The sequence below is a fragment of the Aplysia californica genome, unplaced genomic scaffold, assembly GCF_000002075.1.
Source record: "Aplysia californica isolate F4 #8 unplaced genomic scaffold, AplCal3.0 scaffold00401, whole genome shotgun sequence".
Taxonomy (NCBI): Eukaryota; Metazoa; Mollusca; class Gastropoda; order Aplysiida; family Aplysiidae; genus Aplysia; species Aplysia californica.
In genome coordinates this window covers 393,413-403,804 of record NW_004797671.1, presented here as the reverse complement: position 1 = coordinate 403,804, position 10,392 = coordinate 393,413, and the positions used below count along the sequence as shown (strand labels likewise).

The following is a 10,392-nucleotide window of genomic DNA, read 5'->3' as shown; positions in this document are numbered from 1 at the left end:
CTCCCTGCATCATTAGTGTGAACAGAAACAGACACAAAGAGTAGAAATATTACACTTGCCAATATTTTCAAAACCCTATCAGGAAAGGCCAATGTACACCAGTACCATAGGTAGGCTATATAATATATAGTCCTATATATATATTATATATAAATATGTACTGATGATGTAGCAAAAGCAAGTGGGACTGGTTTTGGTGTTGTTGGATATTTTTTGCGTGGTCGGTTTGAGTGAGTTAAGGCTATGGTCCCCATTGCCAAATCTGGGACAGACCTGAGAAATTTGAGACAGTAGGCAAAGCCTGAAAGGAAGAAAGAGCGACAGTGATGTTGACAGGGGGGAGGGAATAACGAGATTCAGCTTCACTATATTTTGGTTTTAAGAGGAGTTAGCCTAACAATTATTAAATTATTCTATCGGAAGCAGACCAGTACAATAGTAACACAAACATAATCAACAATAAATACTAAAATAGTGTTTGTAAAGCACAAATTCCACTCAACGGCAAGCTATAGTCACTACTTTTGCAGTCTACATGGATTTATTATTACCCCAGCATACCTAATAGCACTCTGAAAAAATCTGAACTTCCTGGGAAGCATACAGAGCAAGCTACCATTTTACAGGTGCTTAAACACAAACAGACTGACAATATCATTAGCCACTTACCTCGAGGTACTAATTCACATTGCGTGAAAATGAAGAAATGAAGGACAACACATGCAAACTCTAGCAAATAGATCTAATCATTGTTGTTCAATTCATAGCTTCTTTTTGTTATTCCGTCTTAGTGTTGAAATATGTCACTGTACCATAACTACTTGCTCAGTCTCAAAGCCAGTGATTGTCTGATGCAAATAAGATCCCTAACGTGACACCCGAAAAAAGCCCCCCCCCCCCCCTTAAAAAAAATGAAAGGCAAAGGAAAGACCACTTGCTCAGACTCACAAATTCAGCCAAGGTTAACGATGATTCTTGAAATGCATGAAAGTGTGTGGACAGGGTTTTCATGCAACTATAGTGGACAGGTTAAGAAATCATCCTGTAGGGGACAGGGAAAAAACATGGAGAAAAAAAACAAGACTACTCTTCTTTCTAGTAGTGCAAGTGAAGAAATAAAAGATCATCAATATAATATTATAACTTGCAGTGTTAAAATAAATTATCAGATTTCCTTTTCCTGTGCACTTGGAAAGCCGGCAAGACAGTGTCATTTGAATCCCTATTGATTAGAACCTCTTTGATTTTTGTTCAGAGGTTGTTTTCCTTTTTGTTTGTGTGTGTGTGTGTGTGTGTGTGCGAGGGGGGGAGTATAGAAGTCTGAACAGAGAGGCTTTCAATCCAGGGGTGTGATCAATGACAACTTTTGTTCACTACAGAATCTTTTCACCTCCTTGATGGCACAGAGACTGTAAACTTACCTTATCAAATGCTTCCCACTTCTAACTGTTATAATCTGGGCTCTGACTTCCTATCGAGCGCTGATCCATGCAACAACCCCACATGACACATGACACCTAGCACCTAGTAAATAAAACCTCTCACACTGTTGTGTATGTCAACCTCACAATCATGCCTCTGCCAGTGTTTACCACTGGTCAATCCACTATACTTCTATCATCAACCTGTTATCTCACAACTAGCCACCAAAACCTCATCTTATCTCCGTTAATCAATGGCCAGTAAGTTAAGTAAGGCAGTCAATTGACCTAGCTGAAACGCTTTGATAATTCTATTCACCAGGACATAAAGAGGCCTTAAGATGCCCCCTACTTTCCATCCTTCCCTCTATCCTCCCTTTCATCCGTTCCCTCCATCCTCCCCTTAATCCTTTCCTCCATCCTCTCCTTCTCATTCGTTCTTCCCTTCATCCTCTCCATCATCCTTCCCTAGCTGTCTAGCTGTACTTAAGCACAGCTAGCCTGTCAGTCTAGCCATACTCAGGTTAGGCCCTATTGACCGAAACCTGTTGAGTACACAGGTCTCATTAGATCTCTAGTAATTATTAGTGGTTTAATTTACAGGTCAGTAATTAGGCACCTTTTGGTTTCATCTGAAATACAATACTTTAGGTATTGCAAACTAAAATGTGAGCCATAGTGGTGAAATCAGGTGCTCGTTAAAATAATGAAATCTGAGAAATAGGCATTTTCGGGCAGTATGGAATTTTTTTCAAATTTGGCGTTTTGGCTCAACACTTTGTATGTCCATTCAAAAACACTTGTACGTGTGGATTATATGGAAAAACGTTGATTAAAGGCACAAAAACACTAAATTTGTAGTTTTAAAGGACTCTTAAAAGCTATTTTTGGAAGTCACCAAACTGTGGCAGCCATTTTCTCGCTAATTTTACTTCTGAAACTGACATTAAAAATCTAATTGGACTCGAGTCCGAATAGAGCTGGCCATTTTTATAACTCTTTCCGGACGTATTGTTTTTGGGGTTTAGACGTAAAACTTGTGACTCAATTCGGCTACACAGGTGATGTACAAAATAACTTCATATATATAAGATTTATAAGCAACCATCACTCAAAACGTAACATAATATGATAAATAGATCTATATCAAATTGAAGGAAATTGAGGAATACCTTCCAACATGAAACAATGATTAATTTTGAACAGAAGTATGCATTACAAGGTTTAGAAATGGTGATGGTGGTGAGAAAAATACATTTTGACGGAAAAAATTACACACACTAAACATGCGAAAGCGAATCAGCAAAGCTTTCTTATTATATACAGGCCAAGAGCATATATTCCATAAATTTCTGAATGTGCAGCTTTTTATTTGAAAGCAATTATATTCCAATTTTTGTTTGAATGATGATATTTAGGCCTATTGAGTCCAGTTAGATCGTTTTGTTGATGCAAGACCGCAAGAACTAATTCACTCATTTTTCACCAGACCAACGCTTTGACAGAGTGAAACTAGATGTTTTCTTTTCCTAAACCCTTTCCAAGTTTTCAATAACAATAAAAAGTAATCTACTTATAAATAATGGATCATGTTAAAATGAAACAAAACTGAGACCCCCTATCTATCATAGCCGATATATCGGCGATACATCCGCAAAGGGTTGTGGACTCGTGCCGATATATCAGCGATACGTCCTGAAAGAGTTAACAACAAACAATTCAAGCCAAACTTCCAATCAAGTCTTCAGGATGGGCTTCTCCCTCCACCCCCCTCCTTTCTCCACTACTCTCTCTCTCTCTCTCTCTCTCTATCTGATCTGGTTTCGAAGTAAATTACTGCTGATCTAGATCTAGATGATAGACCTCTGTTAGAGAAACAAAAACACCAAAACAATCCTCAGCCAAGAGAGTAAGTTGAGAAAGCTGTTCTAAGGCTATGAAGCGACTATTTGGACTCGAGTCTGAATAGACAAAAATTATCGTACTCTGAATTGAGTCCAGCATGACGTCCGTTCTGACTTCCGACCCTTGTTCAGCATTTACTAACATTTTTTTTATTATACTGACAGTCGAGACATGAGCTTTAATATCCAGTTACTAAAGATCATCTACAATTAGAAACTGACCCTCCCTGCATCATTAGTGTGAACAGAACGAGTAAGTTGAGCTGACCTTGCCAGGGGCAAAGTTAATTATTCATATGTCGACCAATGAGATTGTGCATTGCGATCTAGCACTCTCGGCTTGCTGCTGGGGGGGGAGGGGGGGGGGGGGAAAGAAATGGAAAAACCCCCCCCCCTCCGGGGTTTGCCCCCCGGTTTTCCCAAAAAAATTTTTCGGAAAAATTTTTTTTAAAAACCCCCCCCTTTTAAAACATGTGGAAAGACAAATGGTGGTGAAAGTAATAGGATGCTGTAGTAGTGTTGAAAAGACCCTGAGTTGTCGGTTACACCGTAGGACTACATTTCATTAGACACTGCCATTGGCCTTGGGTAGATCTAATGAGAGCGCAGTCTTTCGACTTTTGACACAATATTTATATTACACAGTCCTAGATTAGTAGGCAGTAGATTCTAGAGATCTAATTCTGGTTTAAACGTAAAATCCCCCAACCACAGTTATATTATTATTACGAAGGCCTTATTATTATGTAACCTTCTTACACTCACATAATAAAACTCACTTAGAACTGAGTCCGAAAATAAAACATTTTTTCGGACCTGAGTCCGAATAGAAGATAGAAGTCTAGACTAGTCTAGACTTCTAGATATAATCTAGATCTAGAATCTAGATTTCTAGATGTAGTCTAGATCTAGATTATATATCTAGATCTAAACCCATTCGGACTCGAGTCCGGAATAGAGTTGGCCGTATTATGTTATATAAGGAAATGTCTCACCCGGGGTGAGAATAGAAATACGATCGACCTCTCACCGCGGGTGAGACTTGCCACCGTTGGCTATTCTCACCTGGTGTGAAACAAGATCTGTTTTTCTTAATTTCGGAATACTTTCTATCGGTGTGGATGATCAAATGAATAAAAGCAAAGAAAAAAATTACGTTATAGCAACAAAAGTAAGCTAATTTGATCGTCTACAAAGATGCTATGGCTATTTCACTTTTCGAATCGAGCCGAACTACGCGGGTCGCCATTTTGTTTTGCCCGTAAGTTCTCGCAAGATCTACTCCTCCCCTCTTCTCTCTCTTTCTGAATACTGTTTATCGGTGGGGACGATCAAATTGACCAAAACAAAGTTTAAAAATGTTTAAACACAAAAGTAAATTAATTTGGTCGTCTACTAAGATGCTACGGCTATTTAACCTTTCTAATCGAGCCGAACTACGCGGGTCGCCATTTTGTTTTGCCCGGAAGTTCTCGCGCTACCCCTCTCTCTCTTTTTCTCTCTCTCTCTCTCCACTGCCCACAGACAAAATTGTACGCTTTTAGGCTAACAACAGTAGTAATGGAACGTTTGTTCACAGCGCAGAATTCTAAAAATTTTCTGTTATCACAGTGTAGAATTCTGCGGTTCAGGGTAAACGCAAAATTAGTTAGCCTAGATCTAGGCTATAACGGTGAACGCACACCGGGTGAGAATAGCCAAAAGACTCGCCTGCGCTATTCTCACCCCGGATGAGAATAGTCTGAGGAAGTGGCTATTCTCATCCGGGGTGAGAATAGAAAAACGATCTACCTCTCACCCCGGGTGAGAATTGCCAGCGTAGGCTATTCTCACCCGGTGCGAAACAAGACCTGCTTTTCCTCATTTTGGAATACTGTCTATCGGTGTGGATGATCCAATTGATAAAAGCCAAGAAAAAATTACGTTATAGCACAAAAGTAAGCTAATTTGATCGTCTTCAAAGATGCTATGGCTATTTCACTGTTCGAATCGAGCCGAACTACGCGGGTCGCCATTTTTTTTTGCCCGCAAGTTCTCGTAAGATCTACTCCTCCCCTATCTCTCTCTCTCTGTCTCTTTCTGAATACTGTCTATCGGTGTGGACGATCAAATTGACCAAAACAAAGTTTAAAAATGATGTTAAAACACAAAAGTAAATTAATTTGGTTGTCTACAAAGATGCTACAGCTATTTAACTTTTCGAATCGAGCCGAACTACGCGGGTCGCCATTTTGTTTTGACCGGAAGTTCTCGCGCTACTCCTCTCTCTCTATCTTTCTCTCTCTCCACTGCCCACAGGCAAAATTGTACGCTTTTAGTAGGCCTAGGCTAGGCTACAGTTGTAATGGAACGTTTGTTCACGGCACAGAATTCTACAATGTTTCTGTTATCGCAGTGTAGAATTCTGTGGTTTAGGGTGAACGCAAAATTTGTTGGCCTAGATCTAGGCTATAACGGTGAACGCGCACCGGGTGAGAATAGCCAAAAGACTCGCCTGCACTATTCTCATCCCAGGTGAGAATAGAGGTGGCCATAGTCTGAATAGAGGTGGCCATAATATAAGAATATCATGATAGACTTTAGTAGAATCTAAATATCTAGAATCTAGATCTAGAATCTAGATATCTAGTAGTGGGTTAGCCTACAGACACAGAGCAGTGAGAGTGGCAGTCATGAGGAGGAGAGTGCTTGTATTCGCGTTGCTAAGACTAAGAACTGAAAGGAAGATATCGCACATGACAGATCTAAGTTGGAAACAAATTTGACAGAATGGGAGTGAGGGAACTGAAAGATCTAGATTTTCTAGATCTAGATCTAGATCAATACTAAAAAGTTCGGGTATACCCACCTTGTTTTTCTAGTTGAAAAAAATGTACTAAAGTCACATTTCAGTAACTCAACAAAACACAAAACTTTTGAAAAGTTTGTTGTTGTGTGCTGCGGAAAACAAAGGAACGGGAGTAGCCCCCCTTGTACAGCAGAACCTGTGACGTTTTTCTCTCGTTAACACCCTCCGCTAACCCTCTTAGGGTCGTCATGGATTAAATTTGGGGGGCACAGGAGGACCAAGGAAAGCAATTTGACCGAGGTATGTACACTCGACACAAGGGGCCTCTTATCGGCCATCATTAAGTAAGTATCATCTGTCGTATTTCCCATGTGATTGGGGAGATAGAAGCCATGAAACTCCCCCTCTTGAGGACTCAGGCTATCTCATCCCACTTTCGTTTTGCTGAGGCTCAACTCGTCTCCGTTTGGTGGTCGTTATCAGTTGACTCGTCTGCTATCTTGGGAGGTTTTGGGGACTCGTCGAGGCTAGCACGAGACACGAAAAGACCCTGGACCTGAACTGAATCCGCCCCGCCTACCCCTGTGATTACAACAGCTGCACGAATCCTCACAAACCCACAAAGTCTTCTCAAAGTTAGTTGAATTTCAGGACTTCATGTTGTCTTTGTCAACTCAACTTTGTGCCTTTGTGCTTCTTGTAGTGGACTCTCTACAGTTTATTACTCCTCCTGACCATTGCCTCCTTGAAAGGGGGAGGAGGAAATCTGAGCCGGACCGTGTAGATTAATGATAAACCCAAAGCGTAGCCTAATTAATTCTATCAGTCAGTCTTCAAGGATAGAGCGCAGTTGTGGTAAGGATTACAAATTGCGACAGGAAGGACCTTCCTGTAAGAAACTGCTTGACAAAATTGTTTATGAAAATAAGTTTCTTGCTTATCTTCACATCATTTAGATCTAGATTCTAATCTAGATATCTAGTCGTGCACAAATTTGAAAGTGTTTGGAGGGAATGCTTGTGAAATAGATTTAGATCTAGATCTAGATCTAGATCTAGACTAGATCTAGATCTAGAATCTAGTGGTGCTTTTTTATTGCAGTGTGGAGTTTTATTTTTTCGTTTGCTACAGATTGTTAAAGGATGCTTTGAGAGATGAGAATTAGTCTGGGCTGTAACATGTGAAGGCCTTCTGTTAGTAAAGTACTACTACAATAACAATGCTTAAATAGTGAAAGATGTCCATTTTTAAAGACCAACTGTTGACGTTATCATACTTTATGGATTTCAAATGAGAAACATTAATTTCTGTTTTGTAGCAAAAGGTTGTGATGTAGTGCACTAGTCCAAGATGAAGGACTTTCGTAACGAGATACCACCCCAACAAACACAATTTAAATAAAAGGACACCTCTAAAAATTTAACCCTAACCTGACCCAAACCCTTAAAGCCCTAACAACCCTAACTCTTGGTATAAGTGTATTTTCTACTATGGCATCTCTAGCCTCTATAAGTTCATAGTGGTCCCTCATTTCGGAATCCTCCTGTGCGCTAGAGTATAGATCTATGGAATGCAAGTTGCCAAGTTCAAGTCAGACGAATCCATAGAGGCCTAGATCTATAGATAATGATTTCTAGCAGATGTTAATCATCATGAATGAGGAAAACAAGAAAAAAGAAATTAGAATTTTAAAATGCGGCATCTAGCCGTAGTAGCTCTATAATAATAATATATATATATATGCTCCAACTTCTAGTCTAAGAAAACTTGATTTTTAACTTGCGGAACAGGACAAATTGACCGTACACCATTGTTCTCACCGGCATTTTTAAATTTGTTATATATAGCAGTTAAGCTACTGGACTCATTGTGGTGAGATTGTCTTGTTGTTGTTAGAATAAATACCGGACTCATTATGGATGGTGAGTTTGTCTAGCTAGGTTACCGGACTCATAGTGTGGTGAGGTTGTCTAGTCGCTACCTTAAAATTACAAACTTCTGACATTTTTCGTCGTTTTGAGTTTCAAGGACCATGAGGTCAGAAACCAAATTATATTCTATCCGCTCTATAACAGAATTCATAGATATATTCTGAGACATATATATTATATATATATATATATATATATATATATATATATATATATATATATATATATATATAATATGCTATTTTGAAGAATTGTATTTGAAAAGCTTGACTCATGTTGTGAAACTTAAATTTCTCGAAACCAGGCAGGTAGCCTACTGAACAGGTAGAACTTCGGTAATTCTAGGTGTGTACAGCATAGTGGACCGTAATGGAGAAACTGTGGGTTCGAATTTTTTAGGCTCAGCTCAGCTCTGCCCACCTAATAAAAAACCTTTTGTGTCCTGGTCCTGAGGAAAGTCACTCTACACTAGTTTCTCTACTCTCACTTCATCCAGGTGAGAATGGATACCAGGCACAGAGAAAGATCAGATCTAAAAATCTGTGTGTTACTTTTTTAGTGCTGGTCCTGTAAAGTGGCATCTTGTGCTGTAGCCTACGGACTGTATGTTTCCCAGGAAGTTGAGATTGTTTCAGAATTTTATCACATGTCTGCTGGGGTAATAGCTTGTGAAGGGCATGATGCATAGAGCTTGGTATTGAGCAGGAATTTGTGCAATACTTTATAATGCTGATTATATAATGATTGTTTTTTTAGGAATTATTATTGTTGTTATTATTTTAATACTGTCTTGTTATTGGCTTGTCTATAGTATCCATCCCTGTCTTTTTACACAGGGTACATTTTTGTCTTTCAGTGAGATTTTAAAAACATTTTTGAAATGTTTCGTTTCAAAGATAAGACATTTTAAAATAAGACAATGTGCGTGTAAAAATTATCTGTTGCTTGTGTTGCACTGATAACAACTGAAAAGGTTGTGTTTAACAGTTTCAGTGTGTTTCTGGAAAAGTTTTTACTTGAGTTCAGTTTGATTACTTTTGTCGGAGAAATATTATACTGGTCTTTTATTTAAGGTTCTCTGAGGTTCTTTGTTGAATAAAGCATCATGTTAGTTCAGAAACAATTTAGTGCAAAGATTTTTTTCAGCACCATCCATGCATTATAACATGATTTAATAGATTTCATATTTGCTAAAACAGTCTTCTCCTAAATTCATGTGGACTTTTTACTGGAGAAAATAATTATCACAAAAATGATACAGTCGAAATTGTCTAAGACAGCCACCCATTGTCAAGGAGAAAAGTGGTTATATTATCTTAGACAGGTGAACGTTTCTCACATTGATTTTATAATGTAAAAAGAATGCAAGGGGGGAATTTGGAAGTGGCAGTTTGTACTGGTGAATGTCTTTGTGGCTGTCAGAGCATGATCCACTCTATTTTTGTTTACTGGCTTCATTTTTTTAAAAAAATGATCCTCCCCAGGATGACAGGGTAGGGGCGTGACTCAGAAGCCACCCAGACATGATTGGATACGCGGAGATGGAGTCGACGCTGCACTACACGTCGGTCACTCACGCCGACGCCATGATGACCAGCATCAACAAAATGCGTCTCAACTCTGACCTTTGCGACGTGACCGTCATCGTGGGCAACTTTCGTATCATGGCCCACCGGGTCATCCTCTCTGCCTCGGCCCCCTTCTTCTACCAGGTCAGAGTTTAGTCAGCCTAGCCATGCTGTGTTTTAATTTTGTAATACCCTGTGTTTTCTTTTATCATTTTATCCTTTTGTTTTCGCATCAGTATTTTTATATTTTCCTTCTTTTTTTTTTTTTATGAAGAGTGCGGGATCAGAATCTGTGACGCAGTGGATAGGAGTTTCGCTGTCACACAGGAAATCCAAGTTTGATTCCAGGGTGGGGAGCAAATTTTAATCGAGTATCTCAGTCTTCCTCCTGTAATGTTGTATCCCTTTCAGTCATGGTTGCGCTAATGGGCAGGGTCAAAAGCTTACCTTCTACGTGATCTAAGCTGTGTTGATAGGGCCATAAACACACCTCTGCGGAATGTGAAGAGTGAGGAAAGGATCAGAGCTTAGCAATTATTTTTTTCTGCTCTTGTGAACTTTAAGTTCTTTTTTTTCATTCTTTTCTTTTTGTTTCTGTGCTATCTCAATCAACAATTATTTTTAAAGTTTAAAGGTTTGTGAAAGTTTTGTTTTTTAGTTCATATTTAGTTCTAAGTGGAGAGTGCAGTTTGTTTGAGTTCAACTCTTTTTGTCTATTCAAAGGAGATGGGGACTACACATGATTTTTGTCAGGTCAAAATTTTGTTTGTTTGTGTGTGT

At 39.1% G+C, this 10,392-nt stretch overlaps 2 protein-coding genes across 2 annotated transcripts in view; one reads left to right on the top strand and one right to left on the bottom strand.

The window, feature by feature from the left end:
* The window catches only part of LOC101850739 (atrial natriuretic peptide-converting enzyme), a gene marked incomplete in the record, with an annotated part of 83,165 nt that extends 76,915 nt beyond the window's left edge, over positions 1 to 6,250 (bottom strand). Inside the window, 1 exon segment of the mRNA XM_013085729.2 lies at positions 6,174 to 6,250.
* An 85-nt stretch (positions 6,251 to 6,335) lies between these two features.
* LOC101849073 overlaps positions 6,336 to 10,392 on the top strand; it is a 16,926-nt gene continuing 12,869 nt past the window's right edge. Inside the window, exons 1-2 of the mRNA XM_005104025.3 lie at positions 6,336 to 6,413; positions 9,529 to 9,756. Coding sequence (XP_005104082.1) covers positions 9,568 to 9,756 — 189 coding nt within the window. The 5' untranslated portion in view covers positions 6,336 to 6,413; positions 9,529 to 9,567. The remainder of the gene's footprint in view (positions 6,414 to 9,528; positions 9,757 to 10,392) is intronic.